The sequence below is a fragment of the Microtus oregoni genome, unplaced genomic scaffold, assembly GCF_018167655.1.
Source record: "Microtus oregoni isolate MIOR12 unplaced genomic scaffold, Mior012 000048F_ref0000485, whole genome shotgun sequence".
NCBI lineage: Eukaryota > Metazoa > Chordata > Mammalia > Rodentia > Cricetidae > Microtus > Microtus oregoni.
The window spans coordinates 11,837,785-11,862,533 of record NW_024543222.1 but is presented as its reverse complement, the minus strand read 5'-3'; the positions used below and the strand labels follow the sequence as shown (position 1 = coordinate 11,862,533).

General features: G+C 48.4%; 1 protein-coding gene across 1 annotated transcript in view; it reads right to left on the bottom strand.

Annotated features, from left to right (window-relative positions):
* Prkca (protein kinase C alpha) overlaps positions 1 to 24,749 on the bottom strand; it is a 391,920-nt gene that overhangs the window by 32,789 nt on the left and 334,382 nt on the right. Inside the window, exons 9-13 of the mRNA XM_041636098.1 lie at positions 17,981 to 18,118; positions 15,657 to 15,830; positions 13,451 to 13,542; positions 11,114 to 11,176; positions 9,972 to 10,110 (exon numbers count right to left, since the gene is read on the bottom strand). Coding sequence (XP_041492032.1) covers positions 9,972 to 10,110; positions 11,114 to 11,176; positions 13,451 to 13,542; positions 15,657 to 15,830; positions 17,981 to 18,118 — 606 coding nt within the window. The remainder of the gene's footprint in view (positions 1 to 9,971; positions 10,111 to 11,113; positions 11,177 to 13,450; positions 13,543 to 15,656; positions 15,831 to 17,980; positions 18,119 to 24,749) is intronic.

The window sequence follows — 24,749 nt, the reverse complement described above, 5'->3', positions numbered from 1 at the left end:
AACCCCGCATCTAAATGCAGCTGTGATCTGCACTTCAGTTTCACTGGGTGGTGATGGTTCTGGGCGCTCAGAGTCTATCAGAGTCTACCACTCACTTAGGTTCTCTGGCTCACACTGGCTTTGGGGGTCCAGCTCTGCATGGAAGACGAGGTTCAGAGAGCACAGAACAACTATGAGAGTCTCTTGGGTCCGTCACCAATGGGGACAGATGCAGGTGCCTCTGGCACTTGTGGGCCAAGGGAGGCTTCCAGCCAAGCTTGGGCTGCCTGATACGCCGAGGCCCAGGGCCAAAGGCTGCCATGGCAATTTGGCTTCCCGTAATGGGGCCGCTCACAAAAGGAGGCCAGCTTGGCAATGAGGGCGAGATTTGGCGGGTTTCCCTGCAGCGCATGGGAGGTTGAACTTTGGCTTTGAAGACAGACCCCGACCGGGGCCACTGTCACTCCCTTTAGAGCCCTCTGTCACTATGATCACTGTGATTATACGCATGCGAGCCAATTGCTGGGGGGACTGTCAGGATGTTACAAATGGCTGCCTGTCTTGTGAGAGTATGTCTTGTGAGAGGTATGAATGGCTTCCTTCCAGAACGGGCACGGGACCAGGGCATGAAAGGACCAGGGAGGTGGCTTCTCATTTCCCATTAGGCCAATGGGCCCAGTGAGGGCTGCCGGAAGGCCATCGCTTGCAGGCCACCCAGCCTTCTCCCCTCCGCCAAGGCTACTGGCTTAAAGGCACCCCAGTAGCTGACACTCTAGACGATGTCTGACTTGTGACAGGTCAGAGGTCAGAGATGGGAGAGCTTGGGGACACTGTGGAGCAATACTGAAAGAATCAACATCAGCACCACAGGCTAGGGTCTTTATCTGTTATTTCATCTAGGCCTTCTGAGGCATATTTCAATGAAAAGGAACTGAGGCAGATAGAGGTTGTGCAGCTTGCTTATGCTTCCACAGCTGGTAAGTGGCAAAGCTGGACATGGTCCTCAGTCATCAAGGTGGCTTCAATGGCTTTACTTTTCACCATTTTAATGTGCTGATTGTCTTGGTCAAAGACTTAATGGGAGCCAAACAACAGGGAAAGCACTCTGCCCTCCATGTTTCTGGCACCCTGCCTTTGGACCCTGTAATAGCACAGAGTGTGAAGACAGTGGTTCTATTGGTTCATATGCTTGAGCTGGATCCCTATCTCATTTTTAAATAAATGAAAGGTCTGACCATACATACACGTGCACACACACACACACACACACACACACACACACACGGCTCTTTCTAAGCTGCCATTGGGAAAAATAATGGCCTGCATGCATAGAATGTGTTCATATCTTTTTAATCTCAAGGAAACAAAAGATAGTTCTCCCCCTCCTCTTTTTTTCAAAAGTAAAACATTTTATTTTGATGTAAGATTTACATAAGGTTGTTTTGAGAAACACCATAAATTCCAGAGGAAGGAACACAGGACCCGTGAGAGCAGCTTTGTGCAGACCACCGAAACCACTGGCTCCCTGTGCAGGCGGCAGTGCCAGGGAAGAAAGTGGGCAGGCCTGCCAGGGAGTCCCCTGGATGCTCTGTCTGGACCCTGACTTACTCGTGTACTGTACCTCAGGGCCAGGCAGCTCCTGGAACCTTCACACGAGCCAGGTTCCCCCTCTTGGGGACTGTTACCCACCACAGAGGACCCACCCCTGCGCTAGCATCAGGACCTACTCAGCACGGGGTAGACACATAAGGCTTTGGTGGAGAACTGAGTAGAAAGAGCTCATGCACTTCTTAGGCCCACCTGACTCTGTGGATACATTAAAAGGGCCTCAGGCTTGCTGGGATGTTAAGACTGAGCAGGGCTCGGAGATGGTGCAAACCAAGTGTCTACAGGGTTCTGGACAGGAGGACTAAGCCTAAGATCAGAAAAGTGCTTGTTTGAGGTTTCCGGGCTTGCCAAAAGGTCAGGGAAAGATCTTGGGGCTCCCAACTTCCCCTTAGGCTGCACCAGGCCTGAGACCAGAGGGAGGCACTGAAGCAGGACAAGGGGGAGACAAAACGTCACTCCGATGACCCAGCGGAGCTCAACACTCAGGAAGGAAAAGGACTGGGGCGAGAGGGCTCTGCCGCTTGGGGGCTGAGTTGCTGACAGTTGCTGGCTTTGCCCAGCTGTGATCCTGGAAGCCCAGCCTCTGCCTGGCAAGTGTGTGGTAAGGATGAGATGGCACTGTGCATACGCAAATGCGCTTATGCCAGGGACTGCAATACGTGTCACACACAGTGCCTGGCATCAGAAGTAAGAACTGGCCCCTAGGCCTGGGGGTGAAAGGTGTTCAGGGCAATAAAGTCAACCTGGCTCAAGGGAGGAGAGGGGAAACACTCCCGCATGAAAGGCAGTCCTCAACGTACACATGGAACACTCTGAAATGACGATTGCCACCTGGATATTCAATGAACCTTAACCCTTTCAATTAAGTCCCTCAACAAATGCTAGCTAACTATGTGTCAGACACTACTTAGAGCATGGGACACAGAAGTGACTGCAAATACACACACACACACACACACACACACACACACACACACACACTCCACCTCCAAACAATTGGATGAGTTCCTGTTACAATGATACCTCCCACTCCCTCTTTCCCTACCTGTCACTATTTATGGCTGACATATCTTGTCTTTGGGGGGGCATTCTGCTAGACATCAGGGATAATGGCTCTAACTGGGGAGACATGTGAAATGAATACTTGGAAAAGTAATATCTACAATCACAGATAGTAGAACATTATATGAGGAGTATCTGTAATATTTGAAATCTCCAGGAGAAGAATTATATGAGAACAATAGATATGACCAGTTGGAAGACTGGGTAGAAAAAAATGATGCTTCTGTCTATGACTGAAGAGAATGGGAAGTGTCTACGTCTACTTGGACGGAAATCATCTTCCCACCCAAAGGGAGGGAAGGGACACTTGCTATGACAGCATGAGGACCCAAGTTTTACCCCCAGCACCCGCACGAAAACCTGAGTATGGCCTTGTATGTACCCATACTCCTAGTGCTGGGGGAGGCAGAGGCAGGAGGATTGCTAGAAATTGCTGGTCACTAGCCTCGCTCCAGGTTCAGTGATGGATCCTGCCAAAGGAATAAATCCGAGAGTGGGAGAACAAGGTACCAGGTGTCCTCCTCTGACCTCTGTACGCATGCTCACAGGCGGGCACATCACCACCAAGTTCTGAGTTGTTTAGACTAGGCAGAAGAGAAGCAACTGACAAGCAGCAGACGTGGGCTTAGGGGCTGCTTCTTCTGAGTCAAGTCATTCAAGTCAGACTCAGTGCAGGAAGCTGTACTTTGGGGAAGGAATTATGATGATTTCCCTTTTTACAGATGTCATGCTAAGTTCTTAAAAGAACGAGGTTATAGCAGGGACCTAGCCAATGGGGAGAAATACAAAAGCCTAAAGTTGAACAGAAAGGTCTGTCTTCAGTGGCGGCTGTTAAGATTGCACAGGGCAACACAGGGCAGAAACCAACGAGTCTGGAATCAAATGCTGCCATGATCCTTCTGGCCTCTCTACAGACCAGGGTGGTGCCTGCCTTTGAGATTCATAGCCCAGTATTCACCTGTAGCCCAGGGACTCACTCCCCTTTGAAGCCCAGGGAACCACCCAGACCCACACTTCAGAACACAGTAACTGCTTACCCAGGACAGGCTCAAAAGGAGGGTTAGGGGTGAGGTTTGTATCTGTACGAGCTGTTTAGCTGGAACAAAGATTTCCCAGGGCTGGGAGCTCTCATGTCCAGCAGTTCTTTGGAGATGTGTTTGGGAAGAGCAGGAAGGAAGGTATACCAAGACGGGGCTGCTGATGGGCCAGGTCCCTCTGGCTAACGGCGAGCCTTGGGTAGACCCCTGCCCCACCCAGTTTCCTTTTCCTGCATGAACCAGGGGAAGCACAACCAGCCTCAGAGAACTGGTGCACGGGGGAAGGAATGAAACGAGGCACCAGGTGTGAGCAGGAGGACCACACTAGGAGATGAGTGAATGTCGGTTATAGCTCTTGAGACACCCACTTCCTCCCCCACCATTGCTGAGGCAAGTTCATAGAGGAAGAGGGAAAATACAGCTCGGAAATCCCTGGCCCATTTTCACAGGATTTAAATAAATCTCCAAATGAAGAGCCAATTACTGTAGGCCCCCCGAGTACCCGGGGGAACAACAGAATGGCCTCTAGGCTGGAAATGAGCTCTGCCCATGAGAGCAGCTGATGGGCTTATGTGTGGGTGTGATGGGTGCTCGGTGTCATCTGAGGCGGAAGCTGCAACTCTCTTCTCAGGACAATGGGTACTGCAGGGGAAAGCTGCCCAGCCCTGGGTGCAAAGTCCAGGCCGACCTTACATGAGCCAAATATCATCTCCTTATGTGCAAAACAGAACTGATGGCGGGATCAAATGACAAAAGGTGTGCGCTCCCTGCTCTAGGATGGAGCAGGTATTCGCCAAGGGGTAGTGAAGCTACTAGGACCCGGTTCTTTCTGAAGGTCACTGGGAGGGGATCATGGGGAGGAAGGGGCACACCGCACCGTCTTCTAGGGCACAACAGCACAGACGGTACCCAAGGCTGCAGAGAGCGAGGCTGAGTGGATGGGATCAGAGGTCAGGGAATTAGGAGATGAGGGGCTGCAGGCAGGCAATAAAACACATGAGTTCGTGTGGCCCACATAATTCACAGCTGTTCTGGGGAGAAACACACAGCCTAAGGAAGACGCCAAAGGAGAGCCTGATTTGGGTGGGTTCCTTTAAGTGTTTCTTTGAGGGAAAGCAGATGCATCTTCTCCACAGTGCCTAAGTCTCTGGACCGTGACCCCACAGAGAGAGAAGCTGGCCTCTGATGGAAAGAGAGCTTTGCTGGCTTTATCGTTTTCTTTCTTTAATCAATTGCTTTTTTTCTTAAGGCCAGGTGTGGGGCCTCCGATCCACAGAAGCTGGAGGAGGCTTGCTGGGGCTGTTGCTTGCTTCGCCTCTCTCTCCGTTAGCCGAGTGCCAATTTACTGCCTGACTGCTCGGCTGCTTAGACCACGAGAGCGGTTTTCTCGCTGTGGTTTTTAATTTTTTTCTTTTAATTGTCTCTACCTCCTCATGGCCTTTCCTGGGGGGAGGTTACAAGGGTGGGAGGGGTGGACCTGGGAGGACCAGGAAGTGAATGTGGTTGACATGCATTGTGTGAAATTTTCAAATAATCAATAAAAATATTATACTAAAAGTATATTTGTTATTCATTGTTTCCCCCAGGTGTGTGTGTGTGTGTGTGTGTGTGTGTGTGTGTGTGTATGCGCGCACGCGTGCATGCAGGCACTAACCTGTGTATGCATGTGCCTGTGGAGGTCAGAGGTCAATTGGTTCTCAGTCTCTCTCCATGTTAGTGAGTCCGGCTCTAGAGCTCAGATATATAGTTAGATCCCCGTCCCTGTCCCTGCACTACTAGAGCCATAGGGGTGTGCTATTGTGGTTGCTTTTCCATAGGTGCTGGATCTGAACTAAGGTCTGGATGACTGAACAAGCAGCTCTTTACCCACTCATCATCTCCCCAGCCCCCAAATGCTCACTTTTAATTTCCCTTCTCCCATGACTCTAGAGATGATGTAACACATGGGGAAAAAAAAACCTGTCTGGGCTCTGGGGTCAGGAGGTTTAGGGTCAACATTCAGGTTTAACTTTGCCCTCATACAGGTGTGTGATCCCGGGGAGGTCACAGGACCTCAACACGCTGATCAAGATGTGCGCAGGGGACTTGGGACAGAGCCAACATAGCATGGGAGAGATGCTCTGCCCACCTAGCACATCTCCTGTGCGAGCAAGGCTTGAGGATGTCCCATGGGTGACACTATAAATGGGTTTCCCTCCCATTGCAGTAAGCGTACACAGAAGGACAATGGCCCATCACTTCCTTCATGGAAGGAGAGAAGACGATGCTAGTGGGGCCGGCATTTTAAAATGCCTTCCTCTCAAGCAAGCCATCAAGATTGATAGGAAAGGATGATGGCAGTGCCCTCCGAGTGTGTCTGGCTCCAAATAATGAAACAATGTTTGAGAGAAATTGGCCCAGGATCTCCAAGCATTAAAGAGGACGGGCGATGTGTAGATGACGTCGGAGGATGAAGACTAAAGACTCTGTGGTCCTGGGTAGTCTCTGAGCTTTGGACGTTTCCCAGCTTTCTGAATTACATCCTCGAGAGCCCCTCTCTTTCTCAGTGAATGGTCACTGCATCTATCAACATACATGTGCCCCAGTGTGATACTTTGTTCCATGACACAAGAACCCGGGCATCTCAGTGTGTGCCCTGGACTAAGCCATGCCTCTCAGGCTGGTACTTGAGAGTCTGCAGAGAGATGCGTGACTTGTGATTAGTCTTCTCAAGGACTCTTGGGAAGCCAGAGAACCCTTGGGATGTCTGAGTGTACCGAGCATGCATGTAGAATGATTTTCTGATAACACCCTTCTGTGGCTTTTCATCTTTACTCTCAAGTCGTATCTGTGAGTGACATTTTCCCCTTGACCTATCTTTACCCATTATGGAGATGCTACAGTATGAATTGATTTCAAGGTTTTTGAACAAACAGCCATGAATATTTCAGTCTTTGCTTTGCCTATTAGGGAAAATGCCATCTAAGATAATTATTTTTGCTTCTGCCTGACAGGAAGATTTACACAGATGATGGAATTAGTTTAACCTTGGAGCAAATTCTGAAATCTTGAACCTATTTGTTTTTTCCCAAAACACTAAATATTCTTGGGGCCATGTCTGTCAGATGTGTGGAGGCTTGGAGAACTGGTAAGACAACGGACTTTCTCAGGCTGCGTTGCTTACGTTTTCAGTGAGAGGCAACTGGGCAGTGAGAGAAGGCTGGACTCAGCTTGTGGCTCCTAGGGTGTCTCCTCTCCTGAGTTGTCAGCACTGAAGCGTGAGGAGCCCTGGAGGTATCATGCTTGCACAGTGAGTTTCTAGAATGTGAGCCAGTGCTGGGCATGGCGGGGTATGCCTGTAATCACAGCATGGGGTGGGGGCGGGGGTAAGGAGGCCAGTGCTGGGCATGGTGGGTTGTGCCTCTAATCACACAGGAGGTGGTGGTGCGGTGGTGGTTGGAGGTTAGGGGTTGTGTTCGAGGTGCCTAGTGCATGACACACAGTGCTTGCTACTTCTATTGCTGCTCATCAGAGAACTGGAGAATGGGGGCTTTGGAAACCAGGGCACCCCTAGCACATGCACATTATTCTCTATGCATGAAGAGTCCCCAGATTCCCAAAGTCTTCTGAGAATGTGCTAAAGTGTGTTTGGTAGCAGAAAGTGCCATCAAAATGAGTATGTGCAACTGAAGGTCTTCCTCCCCCAAAGATGTCCAGGTACGAATCCTCAGACCCTGTGGATATAATCTTCCATAGTAAGGACTTTTCAGATGCAGCTTGAGGTCTAGAGATGTGGAGGCAAATCTAGACTATTGATAACCACAGGTGCTGATGTGGGGAGAGGAGGGTCACAGGTGCTGAAGGGGAGAGGAGGGTCACAGGTGCTGAAGGGGAGAGGAGGGTCACAGGTGCTGAAGGGGAGAGGAGGGTCACAGGTGCTGATGTGGGGGAGAGGAGGGTCACAGGTGCTGATGTGAGGAGAGGAGGTCACAGGTGTTGATGGGGAGAGGAGGGTCACAGGTGCTGATGTGAGGAGAGGAGGGTCACAGGTGCGAATGGGAGAGGAAGGTCACAGGTACTGATGTGGGGGAGAGCAGGGTCACAGGTGCTGATGGGGAGAGGATGGTTGGAGTTATAAAAGTCACAACAACCAGAAGATGCTGTTGCTTTGTAGAATGTAAAATCACTATGAGCCAAGACATAGAAGAAGCTTCTTCAAGCGAAGGCATACAGCTTGTAGAAGTGGGAAAAAGTTGAATGATCTACCCCAATATGGCCCCTACTATATATACAAACCATGGAACCAACCATGCTTTTTAACCCCATCCACTGCATCATCCTAGATTAGAGTCCTAACACCATGTGGTCAGAGTCCTCCTCACTCCGAGGATGCTAAGAAGCCATGACAGTGACGACCTTCTCACTCAACATTTATAGTGAGAACGGAGATACAAGTAAGTCCCCCCAACTGCAGAAAGATTGATATTGAACCTGGAACATTAGAATTTTGCCTTAAAATTCTCTATGTATCTATGTGTGAACAGCCAAAAAACTCCCTCAAATGGACAAATCTTAACTATATAGAGAATCTCATCTACGCGTGTCATCCCTGATGAGAACAGACAGCTGAGTGTTGCAAAGATGAGAAGCCATGGGCTTGATCAGCAGAGGCCTGGTGCTAATGGAGAGGAGTTCAAAGCCACCTTCATCCCTAGACCACCCTTTGCCACCCTTTGCCATCAAGCACCCTGGCGTCTGGTTGGATCTTCCCCAGAGTCTTCTCTGTATCTGTCAGTCAGCAGGCGGCTTCAGAGCGCACCCTGCAGTCAAAGGCTGTACTACTTACTGTACTATCTCTTTATTACACACATTTGGAAAGTGTGATTATGTAAATTCAGAGTGTGGCAGGAGGTAATAATGAGTAGGCCCCCCAGGAAGGAGGCCCTAATCAGTTAAATACCAATGTCACATCACCCTTGGCCATGTCGTTCAAAGTTTGAATTTCAGCAGCCAGCTAGATGGCTCTTGCTGTCAAAACTGATGACCCAAGTTCTATCCTTGGGCCCCACATGGAGGAAGGAGAGAACAGACTCCTTTTCCCCTGACCTCTATATGGGTGCAAACACAGGTAAATGTAATTTAAAAACGGAATTGAGGGCTGGAGAGATGGCTCAGTGGTTAAGAGCATTGCCTGCTCTTCCAAAGGTCCTGAGTTCAATTCCCAGCAACCACATGGTGGCTCACAACCATCTGTAATGAGGTCTGGTGCCCTCTTCTGGCCTGCAGACATACAGACAGAATATTGTATACATAATAAATAAATGAATATTTAAAAAAAAAACCAAAATGGAATTGATAATGAAAGTGTGTTGTAGACCACACCACAAACCAAAGCTCAGCTTCCCTGAGGAGCAATGACTCCCGCCAGGGCAACAGCACGTGGCAGTGTGAGGGCTTGCTGGGTACACTCTCATGGCACTTGCTATCACAAACTTGCTTGGAGAAAGTGGGGAGGGCACAGAGATTAAGAAATTGACCTGAGTCCCCACAGCCTATAGATAACAGCCATGCTTAAAGCTCACATTGGTCTGGCTTCTGAGCTTTGCTTTCTTACCTTCCTTGTATCTGAGATAAACTCATGGGCACTAGGTTGTGGATCATGCCAACAGTGGCTCTGTGGGGAGCTGAGGCTGGACCACCAGGAGTCCAAATTCCCACCGTGCTGGAGCACAGGTGGGAAAAGACTGTGTGTGGACAGAACATAGTTACATGGTGACCCAGGGCTGCGACCAACTCTCTCGTTAGCATATAGGAAGTTTCACAGCCTAGGGAAGAGATTTTTTTCAGATGCACAATACATTGGCAACTATTGTACACACAAACCATAGAACCAACTATGTTTTTAACCATGCCAACTGCATCTTCCTGCATTAGAATTGTAACCCCATGTAGTAAAAGTCCTCGTCACTCCAGGGTACTAAGAACCATCATGGTTCTCACTCTCCACTTATAGGCAGATGGCAAACACAAGCAAATTCCCCCCAATTCCAGTGTCTCTGAAATCATTATGACCACAGGCGTAAGAAAAACAGTTTATCATGAAACTGTCTCAGAGGGACACAGAACAAAAGCAGAAGTTCCATGAAATAGGACATAGCTTTGCCACATGAGACAGGCACACCTATTTCTTTTCCCTATTTGAATATTGTGTCTACCTTAGTTTACTCTGTGGTCACAACCCACACACGACCTTGCATTTTCTGAAGGGCAGGTGTTTGTAGACTGAAAACAACTGGGGACCCTTACCTCTGGGGCAATGTAATCGGGAGTCCCACAGAAGGTCCTAGTCGTGACTCCATCCATCATATGCTCCTTGCACATCCCAAAATCAGCGATTTTGATATGTCCTTCTGAATCCAGCATGACGTTGTCCAGCTTCAGATCCCTGCAAGGGAGCAGGCAAATGTCAGGGCCTTCCCACTACGTGACCTAATTCACCTGCAGCTGGTGACATAGAAGGATGTTTGCCTAGCTGCCGTCTCAGGGGCACTCAGGTTCTAAGTTCCTGGAGACTAGACACCAAGGAATTACTGTGTCTTTTTTCTCCAGAGCCTGGGATATGGTAGATATTTAAATATCAAGGGAATGATAAATGGCTGAATTATTGATTCCCAATGATGTCTGTGGCTACAAACCCAGGGATTCCAAATGATCAGGTTTGGGGAGATTCCAGGCATTTGATCTATTGATATCCGACACAGAAGTGGGGACACAAAAACACAACTAGGTACCCCAAGTGAAAGGTTTAGAGCAACCTTCCATGTAGCTCTGTCTTCCATGTATCCTCTAACCTGCCTGAGCCAATGTCTTCTTTTTTATTTTAAAGATTTATTTATTTATTATGTATACGGTGTTCTGCCTGCATTACAGATGGTTGTGAGCCACCCTGTAGTTGCTGAGAATTGAACTCAGAACCTTTGGAAGAACAGGCAATGATCTTAACCACTGAGCCATCTCTCCAGCCCTGCCAATGTCTTCTTAATTATTCAAGATATTTTCTTTTTTTGGTGCCACATGTTCACCACAACCCCCAAAGCATTTAATTCAGTACTCCCCGCTTCCCTCTCTCCCCGGCTCCCCATCTTCTTCCCCTGCTGAGTGCCTAGGATGGCAATCTAGTTTCTGCTGCTCCCTGTCCTCCTTTCAAATAAAAGGCAGAGGAAGGTGCTGCCAACAGAGCGGGAAAACGTGACAAGCAGAAAGGAGACATGCGACAGCTCTGGGACAAGAAATCAAAACGTGGCTCTGGCTTGCCCGAGGCTGCAGAGGCAGGCGAGACTCAGCAAGCCTGAAGTCCCCATAGCACCCATGGCAGAATCAATCCCCTGCCCACGGAGGCCCCCCAAACCTCTCAACCGCTCTGCTGCGAGAAGAGCTCCAAGACACACCTGTAAATGATCCCTCTTTTGTGCAGAAAGAATAGGCCAATGGAGATCTCTGCTGCGTAGAATCTGTAAAAGAAAGTGTGCTTCAGACATCTGGCTTCTGGGGCTTTCTGGATACCTCTTTGACTCAAGTTCAGGCGAGAGAGAGAGAGAGAGAGAGAGAGAGAGAGAGAGAGAGAGAGAGAGAGAGAGAGAGAGACCCCCTAGAGCTCTCTGAGATCACCCTGCACAAGAGCTTTCCACAGCTGGCTCTGCCTGTCTCTCCATCACTCCAGTGTGACAGACTTATTTTTCTTGTCCGCCGAAAGCAAGCGGCTCTTTTACTCCCTACACAATCATTCTAGTGTAACAGCTTAAGGAGTGAATACTTGTGAGACTCTCCCGTGTCAGGGGTGTGGCTGAGTGGGATGCGACCACTCTCAGAGGATAGAACCTAGTGCTGCAGCGTATGCTCCGGCCTCCGGCTGCTTTGTTTTTTCTTTATCCACCCGCCGAAAGGCCGTGTGGAATAAATGGGGCACATGCCATGATTCATGCCTGAGTTTGCCCTTTTAAATCATTCATAATACAAACAGTCATTACCATCACTTCAAAATCATTAATAGGTTAATATCTGGAGCTCAGATTAAATGCAGAACAATGTTTTAAAATTTGCATAGCACTGGGGAGCCTTGGAAATCCACGGAGCCAGGAGTCCATGCCTGGATAAATATGCCCTGGAGGCTTAAAATAAACACAATAGCCATGGAGTAGAGAAAAACAGGAGGGGCCGCCTCTGGGGGCTGGCAGGGGAGGCCAGGATGGGGCAGGGGAGAGAGGAGAGCTATGATCATAGGTAATGTTGGTATTATTTTTTCATGTTTCCTATATTTTTAACTTTTCTGCAGCGCAAGCAGGATGGAAGGTATCAGACAAGGTGCCATTCAGTCACTTGGTGACATAAGGTGGCCATCCTGCTGCCTCTCTTTTCTGGCTCTGGGCTTTTGAGCTTTATTTTACAATGCGAGCATCTTAATGCTCTGTGATGTACAATGAGGGGGTACCGGCAGGTGTACAAATGCATTTGCTTCTTAGGAGAAATAAAAGCAGAAAAAGCCCCCTTGATATTTTTTTTTAAAGCTTGTGATTAAAGAGCTCCCTGTCCGCCTCCAGTTAATCTGTCTAGAGCAGATTATCCTGCGCAGGCCCAGATTCCTCTGACAGTGCTTTAGACCACACATCCCCCTACCCCGTTCCCATTGGCTGACTAGTGGGTCAGGCCCATCGCACCTCTGTGTCTAGATGGAAACCAGGTTTCTACTCAGTTTGCTTTGGTTCATGTCACAGACTCCCTGGATGTCAGAGATCAGTGTCCCCTCCCCGACCCTGTGGATGACTCCTCCATGTCCACCCGGGACCCACTTCTCTGCCCTTGCATTCCCACAGTGTAACATTCTAAGACAAGCTTCTGATCAGTCCCTTAGGATCCTTCCGCCTTGACAGCTGTCCTCACCCTGGCCAGAGGACTTCATTTAAAGAGGTTTCCTTCTCTCCCCCAGGTCACCAACTTTTGCTCTTCCTCTTCCAGAGTGTTCCTCAAAGATAAAGGCCCAATTCCAGCTCAGATTCATCCCTGCAGGTTCCCACAGACCCCCCTTGCACCAGCTCCACCATCTTTTCCTTCTTTCCTCAGTCACTGGGCTCTGTGAGACCTCTCTGCCATCTTCCTCAGCTGCCTGCCAGTAGGCTAGGCACCCATCCACCTAACCCCTCTCTAGCTTACATCACCTGAGCTGCAGGCCACTCCCTGGACCAGGCTCCCCATCTCTTCTTATCCCTTCCTTGGAAGGCTCCCCTCACCTCTGGGTTGGGTATTCCCCAGTTATGTGCTGCTCCCACTCTCCAGTTTTGGGGTATTGGTGGAAACCTCTGTATTCTTGTACAGTTTCAGTAATGTGTTAAAATTGTTGGACGGCTTTTCCAAATGTCATGGGAGTGTGTGGGCTCCCCAAAGGCTTGGCTTCACATTCCTTTACACTCTTGCTGGGTGCATACAGTGAGTGTGGATCTACTCAATGAACGGTGAAGCAGGGGTGTTAGTAGGTGATGGGGATACCAGCATGTCCAGTTTGCTGAGAATAGAATCTACTGGTCCTTAGAAATATCTATTACATATGAGTCCTATCTGTGTGTCTGCTACTCTGGGAAGTTTCTGCAGTCAGATCCAAGTACAGTCAGTCACCCTTGGGCATTTTATCCAGAAGGAGTTGGGAGTATTAGGCTGTGTGATTTTCAGGACTCAAAACAAAAGAAAACAACAAAAACCAACCCACAATATTAATAAAAATAAAAAATACTCACACTGCTTGTGGCTCCTTAAATTTCCCTACTTGCTGAATGTGGTACATGAGGTCCCCACCGTTGACATATTCCATGACGAAGTATAACCGGTCCTGTAGACCAAGGTTCACACGTGAGTAGGGCTCCCCTGGGCAGAGTTGATCTGCTTTGCTTTCTCGTTAGCAAATTCGGGACGGCACTGACAGATCTGCTCTTACGGCTTAAATGGATGTGTCTGAAAATATATCTCATGGGTTAACTTGTAAATTACAGAAACTTAATGATATTTGGTGGGGGGAAGGGAGCACCATAAATGGAAATTTTAATCAATGTTCTTTTGCCTCCACAATGTGCTCAAATATTGCCTCTTTATAAAAATTTTCTCTGTCACTGGTATGCTAAGTGCTGGCCCCACGGAGGGCATACATCACTGAGCAAGTAAGTCTGCATATTTATGAGGACATTATGCTGGGACAGATACGAAAGGCCAGGGGATTTAATGAGGAAGTAACTAACAGCACAACAGAGCACGGTAAAAGCTGACCTCCGCTCGATTCTAGAAAACACCCTACTTTGTCAGAGGCTGCTAAACATTAAACTGCAGTTTGGGGAGGGAGAGGATGGATCTGGTGCTAACAGCTGGAAGCGGCTCCAGGAGCTCCACTCTCTGGCTTTAACACCATCTTTGTTTCTTTGCTTTGCAACTTTCCAGGGCTGCACTAGCATGCATAGGGTCAGGGAATGGGGTTGGGATTCCCTTCTTCCTCCTGCCTTGCCACTAGCTCTCTCTGGCACTCCAGGAGGTTTGGAGCAGCTGACAGCAGGGGTGGGGAGATGGGGGGTGAGGCAGGAGCTGACCAAGTGACCAGTGCGAGGCTGACACCCAGTGGCCAGTGCTGGCTCTGCAGCCTCAGAACAAGTCGTGCCCACAGGGACGCCCCGTTTTGAGACTTTGACCGTCCAAAGCCATTTAGGTGTCTCCCAAGATTTTAAAAGAGGGGACATAATCACGCATCAATTCCTGGCCACAGGGGACTTACAAATGAGGTGACGGACAATGACAGCTGTTGGAGGAGTGAGACCACACAACTGTACCTCATTTAAAAGGGGGGCTTGGAGGTGGAGGACACCTGCCTGCGCTGTCACGTTGTGGTACATTATTCTTCTTCTTATTATTATAGTTTTTTCTTGAGACAGGGTTTCTCTGTGTAGCTCTGGCTGTCCTGGAACTCACTCTGTAGACCAGGCTGTCCTCGAAATCACAGAGATCCGCCTGCCTCCACCTCCCAAGTGCTGGGATTAAGGTGTACAGCACCACCCTGCTCATTGTGGCGTATCTTAATGTGTGCTTCTTTGGTGACTGGAATCCACAGTGCTTTGGTAATACAAACATTTTTTTTTTCTTTTTCATTTTACTCTGTGACAAAGGTTACAGTTACTGGGGTCTTTTATAAGGGACTTTATCCTGTAAAGGGTCAGACAGAAGATACAGGTCTCTTTGTCTCTTCTAACTCCTCATCTTGGCCTTCACAGTGGGGGTGTAGCTGCAGGTGACAGGGAAGTGGATGGATGTGGCTTCCAGGAGCTAAAATCTGAATTTCACACGGCAGGAAATACAGTCTGGATGCATTTCTTGTGACCTTTTTCACAGCTCATGGGCTGCAGGACAGGGCACAGCTTGCTCTTTCTACTGTCTCATTACAGGGACATGCTCCTGTCCCTGTAATGGAAATAGGGTATCTTGGTATTCCAATGCTGTGCTTGGCAGTTGGATCAGTGGTCTTTAAAAACAGGGCTGGCCAGGCATGGGGGTACACACCTTCAATCACAGCAACTTAAGAGGCAGAGGCAGGCAGATCTCCGAGTTCGAGGCCAGCCTGGTCTCTATGGCTGTTTTGTGTATCTCTTAGGATAGGGCCTGCATGAAGAAGACCTCTTTCTTACAGCCACTGCTGGAACCGTAATGAATACCTGGGTCCACCCATGTGCAAGCCCTTTATTTATAGTGGTTTAGTATTTGTATGCAATCCATGCACTTGTGCCTACTGATGCAAAAAATCACCTCTCAATTACTTATATCTAACATAACGTCAATGCTACTGCAATGTAGGATAAGCTACCGTCCCTAAAGGAAACTGAATTATATCATCAGGATGAGAGGGTCTTGAGACCATGATCCAGCCTCCAGGTAAGAGGGAGAGCATTAGACAGAGGCCACGGTCCTTACCACTGTCTGGAAGCAGGAGTGCAGCTGCGTCAGGAACGGGGGCTTGTCTAGCAGTGCCAGCACCCGCTTCTCCACCATGGTGCACTCCACGTCATCATCCTGGATCACCACGTCCTTCTTCAGGATTTTGATGGCATACAGCTCCTCTGTTCCCTTTCTGTCAGCGAGCATCACCTGGGGACGGAAGGAGAGAAGGCTCAGCACTGGTGGGCAGACACTGGTCCTGGGAGCGGGAGCAGGGGCTGTGAGGAACAAGGGCAGGAGGCAGTTCAGCGACAGCAGGTGCAATCGGTGCGTGTGAGGTGAAAAAGTCCTCAGACATTTTCGTATGGTTTTATCATGGGTAGCAGTACTTAAAGCCCACATGTAGAAGTCTTGGTCCCTGGTGTGGCAACAGTGGCAGGTGGGAGACCCTGCAGAAGCTAAGGTCTGTTCTAGCTTCAGTTCCGTTGCTGAGATAAATTATTCTGACAACCCCCCCCCCCGCCGCCAATAATTTAAGGGGGAAAGGATTTATTTAAGTGTACAATTTCAGGTTACAGTCCATCACCGTGGGGAAGTCAAGGCAGGAATGTCAAACATCTAGTCACATCACAGTCAAGAAAGACATGGATATGTACATGCTCCCTTGCCTGCATGTTTGTGCTTGGCTCACCCTTGAGCAGTTAGTGAACGGTGCTTCTCACAGTGGGCTGGCTTTCTCCATTTCAACTAATTTTGTAAGACAATCTCCCCTATACATTCCCATAGTCCAAACCAATAGACCATCCCTCATTGAGACTCCATTTCCAAGAGATTCTTGGTTATGCTAAATTGACAACAAAAGCTAGCTATCACGGGTCCTTAGGTTGTTGGGGATGTGCAACACCCTCAAAGGGCACTCTGGGTCCACGGCCACGTTCTTTTCTTGTTTTGTTCCCTGGCTGATGAAATGATGATGAAGTTTATTCCAGCACACATTCCTGCTGTGAGGTACTATCTCATGAAAGGCCCAGAGTAATGGGACCGCTCAATCATGAACTGAAACCTCTAAGGCCATGAGCCAAAACAACCCTTTTCTCTTTATAAATAAATAGCCTCAGGTAATTCAATATAGTTATAGAAAGCTGGCTAACATAAACTCTACATTTGGATTTTTCAAGCACTGTAAGATACTACAAGTAAAAATTCCTTCATCATCCATACTCCTTTTTAAAGTATCCAGGTTTGTAGACAGTGTAGGATATTAATATATAAAGTTGCTATTTTGTCTAATAATGGGAATATTTAATATTCTCTAATGGGATTAGTCTGGAATTATCCATATTCATGTTTTTGGGAAACACTCTAAGAGTAAAACGTAACCTTTGCAACCTTGAAGGCCAAGAAGACAAAGAAAAAGAAAAATCTGTTCACGGATCCATCACAAGGTTTGCAGCCACAGAGGCCAAACAATGGTGTGCAGACTGAAGTCCCCAAGGCCCCAATGTGAGGTCTCACCATGACGATCACCCAGGCTTAGGGCAACGTCACGTGCATTTTCTAGCTGTGAAAATTAATTATTCTGCTAGCATTTTGGAGCATGCCTTCTAGTCTGAACATTAGGAAATGGGGACACCACAAACTAACTCTCTGCAGCTTTTGGGTTTTGTGTATGTGTGTTGTGTGTACGCCCACATGTGTGTGCACACACTTGCATGTAGTAAGTTCATTGAGGGACTACATGTGTAAGTTCATACTGGTTTAAAGGCCAGAGGATAACTTCAGGCACAATCAATCACTCTTTCTTTTCTTCCTTTTTGTTGTTGTTGTTGTTGTTGTTGTGAGGTAGTGTCACTTGCTGCACTTGAACTGGCCAAGTCAAGTAGGCTAGGTTAGCTGGCCAGTTGGGCCTTGGGATCCGCTTGTCTCCAGTGCTGGTCCTATACATGCATGCCAGCACATCTCACATGGGCTCATGTCTGTTTGCAAGTACATTGTTGACTGAGCGAGCTCCCTGATCTCAGCACAGTTGTTCACAAAGATTTATTTTATTTCTAACTACGCACATATGTGTGCATGTGTGTGGTGGAGTATGTACGTGTGAGCCCAGGTGCCATGGAGGCCAGAGCTGCTGGATTTCCCAGAGCTAGAAATACAGATGGTTGGTTATGAGTTGCCTGAAGGGTGCTGGAGACCAAACACAGGTTCTCTGGAAGGAAAGCAAGCACTCTTCACTGCTGAGCCATCCATCCATCACAACAGCTTTTTGTAATGATGCCCGAACTATCCCAAAACTGTGCCTATGTGCTCCAATGCTGAGCAGCACTGAGGCAACGGCTTACACAGAACGCCTCCCTTCTTACCTTCCCAAAACTCCCCTTCCCCAGCACCATGAGGAAATTGAAGTCTGTGAGTTTCACTCTGTCAAGGTTGTTGGATGGCTGCTTCCTGTCTTCGGACGGGCTGATGACTTTGTTACCAGCAGGGCCGAGCTTGGCTTTCTGAAACAAGCACAAACACGAAAAGTCATCGGTCATCTTTCGTCCCCCATGAAGGAGTGCCAGAAACCAGCAAGCACACGGCTAATAAGCTGGATGGCAGCTGTGAGGAGCGGGCGGTGGGCCGAGAAGAGGAGTGGGAGGGTATGGCTGATCCTCAGCGGCTGTCCACATCCCCTGGCGAAGATCTGCAAAGCGAAAACTCTTCACCTAGTTAACAAATCCATACACGCAACCCACCCAGGGCAGGCGAATTCTGATTCTGGGAAGGAAAGCTGACCTCTTGGGGGTTGTTAACATAATCAAGCAAATGAAACTGTGAGTGGATGTTTTCCTTAGTTGTGGATTTTGTAACAGAATTAATCCATACGAAGGAAATTTGTAGCCAGGCAGGAACGACAGCGGAATGTTCTCCAGAGAGGAGATGCCTGATTGGTGAACTCCGAGGATGATTTATTGCTACTTCCAAGAGAAGAGCCAGAGCAGGGCTTGTTTGGTTAAGGATTGGATTGATGTAAAGAAATAGCTCTCGGCATCTGGCTTCCCATCAGCCTGGAGGATACCCAGGATGCTCTGCTAACAGAAGGAGTTTGTGTCACGGGAGACACGCCACATGACAACCCCGGAGGGAGCCACTGGTGTCGGCTCTCACAGAGAGTCCCATTCTCACTGCCAACCGGGAAAAGGAGGAGGGCTTGGCAGAGAGAGAAGAAAGGCAAAGGAGAGGCCATGGAAACTGATGGTCCCTGGTCAGCGAGGAAGCCCCTGAGAAAGCAGAGCAGTCAGGGTGGGTCTAGCGTCACATCCGCTGCCAAGACGTAGCACTTGGAAATGTCTGCGAGCCAATGTCCTAGGGCTGGTGGCTCTTCCACAGCCCAGGCTCAGATTTCAAGGGTGAGCATTATTGCTTTAGATCAGTGGTTCTCAACCTGTGGGTCTCAAGCCCTTTCACAGGGGTCACATATCAGATACTTACATCATGATTCATAACAGTAGCAAAATTATAGCAATGAAGTAGCAGTCAAAACACTTTTATAAAGGCTGGGGTCACCACTACCTGAGGAACTGTGTTAACGGGGTGCAACAGTAGGCAGGTTGAGGAGCGCTGCTTTAGATGCGTTCTTTATGTTAGGAGCGCCTCCTCTTCCTCAGGGCCACAGACCTAAGTGTGGGTCTGAGCTCAGTAGCGGGGCAAGGCTCTCGCTCAGGTCAACACTTCTATGGGTAGGTGTCTCCATCATTGTTCTACTGCTGTGAAGAGACATTATGACCAAGTCAACTCTTACACAAGAAAGCATTTAAATTGGGGGTTTGCTTCTAGTTTCAGAGGGTTAGTCCATTATCACTGTGGCAGGGGCATGGCTGAAACATGGTGGTCCAAGTGGTACTGGAGCAGTACCTATTCCAAAAGGCCACACCTCCAAATCCTTCTCAAATAGTACCACTCCCTGGTGACTAAGCATTTGAATATATGAGTCAATAGGGGCCATTCTTATTCAAACAACCACAGTAGGCAGTGGGTAGATAGCAGAGGAGGTAAGGAGGCCTCCAGGAGGTCTCACTATGGATAGATGCCTTGGCAGGGCTGGGTCCTAGCTCTAGGGAAAAATGTGTTTATCATCAAAGGTTTCCCACATCAATGAAGACAATCCCTCACAGACAGGACCATGGACCAACCAATATAGGCAGTCCCCTATGCTGCATTAGGTTGGGAATGCAGGCATGACCAGTGGAGGCTCATACTGCTCAGGAAAAGTCTCCCCCAAAGTGCAGCTCCATCTGAGATGGCTCACTCAGTAGTTTGGGATGTAGGTGCTAAACTCACAGAGGCCAGTGTATGGGTTCCAGGTCAAGACAAAGGCAGCATCATTAACTGTACTCAAGATGGAGAGCTGGCTGGTGGGAGCCCAGTACATGGGTGGAGTTAGATTTCACCCCTGCCCAAACTAGCCCCAAGGTATAAATGACCAGACATCCTTTATGCATGTGTTGCCATTCAGAGTAGCACTGCCCACTGTCCTAGTTTTCCTACGGAGCATTCTGGAACCATCTCCATTCTGCCCTCTGCAGGCCTTGCTGTGCAAGGACACCCAGCCATCTCATACTGAGTCTTCTAAGGCAACAGGAAAACCCATAAGTATTTCAATGGTGCTGGTCTGGGCCTGCCTTTGGGCAAGCTCCACTCACAAGCAGAGGGGTTTGGAATCCTATGGAGTTCAAGAAGATAGCCAGGGATACTCAGCAGCTATGTAAGCTTTGTGTGTGTGTGTGTGTGTGTGTGTGTGTGTGTGTGTTGGGGGAGTTTGGGGGCAGTCCCAGATGCCTTCTAGGAAGGTTGCTGGCCAGAGACCAGATGCCGTGAACAGCTGGCTTTCTCTTCTTCCCCAGGTCACATTCTAAAAGGCATAGCCATCCCATAACAAGTTCTGCTTCTGAGCTCACAATCTCTTCCTCTTGGTTTTGAAGGGGTTGCTTGGCAACTGGCTTCACAGCAGGACCCAGAGACCTGCCTTTCCTGACTTGCATATTGTTGACATTACTCTGGCTGTCGTGAGTGTGGCGCAGACTTCACCAGAGTACAAATCGAATCAATATCTCTGTGTGTGTAGGGGTACAGCTGGAGCCCATTGCCACCTGCTGACATTCTTGACTACAGCAATGTAAACAAGGACCAACATGGGCAGATGCCCTGCTGGGGTGAGAGCAAACAGGATTCAGATGGCAGCAGAGGCTGAGAGAAGGCAGACAAGAGGATGAGTGCTCAGAAGGCCCCTTCCATTTTCTGCCCGATGTTGGCCCTCACCACAGGGCAGGCAGATACCGGCTCACGCTTCTGACCCTTCAGATCCATAGCTAGATGACCACCTTTAATTTACATACTGGCCAGCTTTGGGTGTTTTGTTGCAGCAACAGGAAATGGACTACGACTCCCCGTGGTCCTCGCACATGCTTGTCTTGTCTGCACAGGCTGTGTAAGTCCCCTGGGCCTCACAGTCTCTCAGGGGAGGGGATGGCAGGAGACCAACCGGAGACTTCAGCAGCATCTAGATTTCAAGTCCCTTGTAGGGTTGGGCTAAAATAGGTTAAGGCAGTGGTTCTCAACTAGTGGGGGTTGAACGACCTTCTCACTGGGTTGCATATCATAAATCCTGCATATCAGATATTTACATTATAATTTGTAACAGTAGAAGATTACAGTTTTAAAATATCAATGAAAATATGTTATGGTTGGGGTTACCACACATCAGGAACTGTATTAAAGGATCACAGCATTAGGAAGGTTGAGAACCACTGGGCTAAGGCAAAGGTTTATAGAAAAGCATGCAGTTGGGCATGGTGGCTTGAATCCCAGCACCCAAGAGACAGAGGCAGGAGGATCTCCGAGTTCGAGGCCAGCCTGGTCTACAGAGTGAGTTCCAGAACAACCAGGGCTACAAAGAGAAACCCTGTATTGAAATAAAGCAAAGTAAAACAAAACAGCATAGAAATTATTCAAAAATAGAAAAATGAAAACCTTGATGTGTGATGTTGTAAAGTAGAGCAAGGTAATTCTAAATGCTAGAACTTTCCATGCTCTCGTCTTTTGTCCTTAGTTGGATAAAGGTATACCATGTGTTGTTGGCTTTGATTAAAATAACTTGCACCTGGGGAACTTGGGGTCTCCAAAAGATGGCACCTCAGCATTTGTCTACCCTGGCTTCGTGATGCCACCTGGATTTCCAGGCTCTGAGACTAGCCAGTGTCCACCCCTCATGAGGAAATGAGCTAATAACCAACTAATAATGAACCTCATTTGGAACTACAGACGCATTGTGTAGCCCCTGGAGGGCTACAGAGTGAGCGGAGGGCAAGCAGACCATACAACACGAATCTGAACACGCAAGCCCAGATTCTTGCACGTCGGCATCTGCTGGAAGCGCGTCATGGGTATATAAGTGGCCCCTCCTGAGTCCAAGACTTGTCTGGACAATGTGAGGGACTCCTTATGCTCATTTCATTGATGCAGGGTTTTCAAATTAAAACCAGGATGGAGTTTCATGCCAAATGACTTGCATCGTGGGGTGCGGTGGTGCAATGCTGAAGTCAGTTCCAGCACACACAGGAGGCAGAGGCAGCTGGACCAGGAGTGCAAGGCAGCCAGGATTATATGAGACTCTGTCTTTGAAATCCATAAAATGATATCACAACAATAATAACTTATGCTAGGCACATGAAGGGCAGGCTGGTGGGAGACACACATTTCTATCATGTTAAACCATTTGCAGCAGCAGAGCTAGGATAATTTGACTTTCGGCGGCAGCGACAGTGGAGGTCTAAGTTAGTGCCAACGACACCTTGCCTTGCTTGAATTGTGTGCAGCGAGAGTGCACTAGCTTTGTTAAACAAGCAAACAGACGCCCCAAAAAACAGTGTTGGGGTGAGTGTGCTGCTGTCATCACTTGTTGGCTCTCATGTCACACCTCTTTGCCTGGAAATTCTGACAAGAAGTTCTGGTTTATCCAAGCCCTAAAACCCACATTGCAGTATGAGCGTAAGTTTCCCAGTGGTTACTTAGGTGACCTCTGAGCTTCAGGTTAGTGTCTCACTCCCCTCAGCCCTACTTTAAGCGATCTGATTCATACTTGCTTTGTGACTGTGTCTTCAATAGAAGGATTTCCTTGCCTTGGTACAAGAATGGCTCTGATGGATGTACTTATCAAAATCATTTTGCAGTGTAACATAGTGACTGCCACTGAACTCAAGAGCTGCGGAAGGGTCTTGCTACTACTGACATTCCAGGGGTGCACAGGCCAATGGTGCCCGACCACGGAAGCACATGAACTGTCATGGATTTCTCTTACATGTTTTTCTTTTTCCTCTCATGATGAAAAATGCCCTGGGCTCATTATCTGAACCCTGGCAAGGCATTTCAGCACCGCTCCACAAGGCAGGAAAGGATTAGCAGAAGCAGTTGTGCCGTACGGAACCAAGGCACAGAACCTTGCCTTCAAGGTAATGTATTTACCCATGCACGCTCAGTAATGGCTCAGAGCAACTGGGTGCTTCAGAAACTAATTGCGAGGACTCGGGGAGGGATTGCTAGGGGGACCTGTCAACAAGGTTAATGCCCGTGTTTCCAAACAGCAATGAGTCCTGACAGCTAGGCCTGCTACTCAGTTGCTAGGCAACAGGTTAAAAGGATGCTACTTAGTGGGCATTACAGGGTCATGGGCAGCACAGCAAAGTACGTGAGAAGCCTGTTGTTCTCTGGCTAGCTCATTTGTCATTTATTGGAACAGGCCAAGCATGCTGCCCCACCAGGACCTTTGTGCTTTCTCCCTCCTGTGACCCACATTGGAACACCCACTTTTCTTCTAGTCTATGACTTAAGCCCCCAGTCCCCACTCACCCTGTCAGCTGTCCCCGGAACCTTGATCCCTGTGGTTTGGGTTCCTTCTTGGTCTTCCTGGTCTCTTTATGCTCTGTGCTCTGGTCACCCCCCTCTCTGCACTGGAAAGCGCTTGAGCTCTTCTGCCGAGCTCTCTCTGGTCTATCTCCAGAACTTAGGACATGTTTGGGGCTTGGTGTGCCTCAACTTCTCTGTTCACATAACATTTTCTAAAAGGCAGAGTTATTGCTTCTTGAGATAAAGTGATATATGTTCATTTTAGAAAAATTTAAGGTGCATACTATTTTTTTAAAGGAGAAAAAAAGTACCTATAATTTTCTCAGCTAGAGACAATCACTGGTAATATTCTACAGAGTCCTGCAATCTCTTGTTTTCACTCCATGTTTAGCAACACAGAATTCCACTGTAACCCACATTTCCTAGCCATGTGCTAGCGGGTTCTCACTCTGCTGTCGGACACCTCGGCTGTTCCTGGTGTCACTGTTTCTAGAGCAGGCAGATGCAGCATTTTCAGTCTGAATCCCTCTCTTGTTTAGATTCTCTAATAGATGTAGAGCCATCAAGTCAAGGGGTTTGGATGGGGCAAGGCAGCTGTCACCCACTGCCAGCTGTACAAGGACAGACAGGAAAATCTTGTGGGAGAGGGGGAGACACTAATTCCAAAAGACAGGCTTTGATTTCTTTTAGGACATTGGTCTATGGTATTGGTTGGGACTTTCAGCAGTGTCCTCTCAGATCTGGCTTTGGGACCATCTTCACGCAGGTGTAGAAATGATGTCACCTTCTCAAAGGTCATGCACTAGAGCAGCCCCCCTGGGGCTGCATAACCCCTTCACAGGGGTCGGATATCAGATATTCTGCATATTAGATATTTACATTATGATCCATAACACTAGCGAGATTACAGTCATGAAGGAGCAACGAAAATAATTTTATGGTTGGGGGTCACCACAACATGAGGAACTGTATTAAAGGGTCATAGCGTTTGTGTGAGGTCGCACTCATGCTATGCTCAGCCTCACGCATGCTCACGAGGCCTGTGGGCTCCACGGTTGACATACTGAAAGGAACGGTCTCGGACGGTGGCATGCCTGAATGTTTCACCCATCCACCCCAAATTTACATGTGGAGATTCTAACTCCTAACATGACAGTGTGAGGAAGAAGTGTGGGGGGGGGGGATGATTAAGTCACCAAGGTCCACGGTCACAATGTGGGGGTCACATGTCATGCTTTCTAGGGAAAC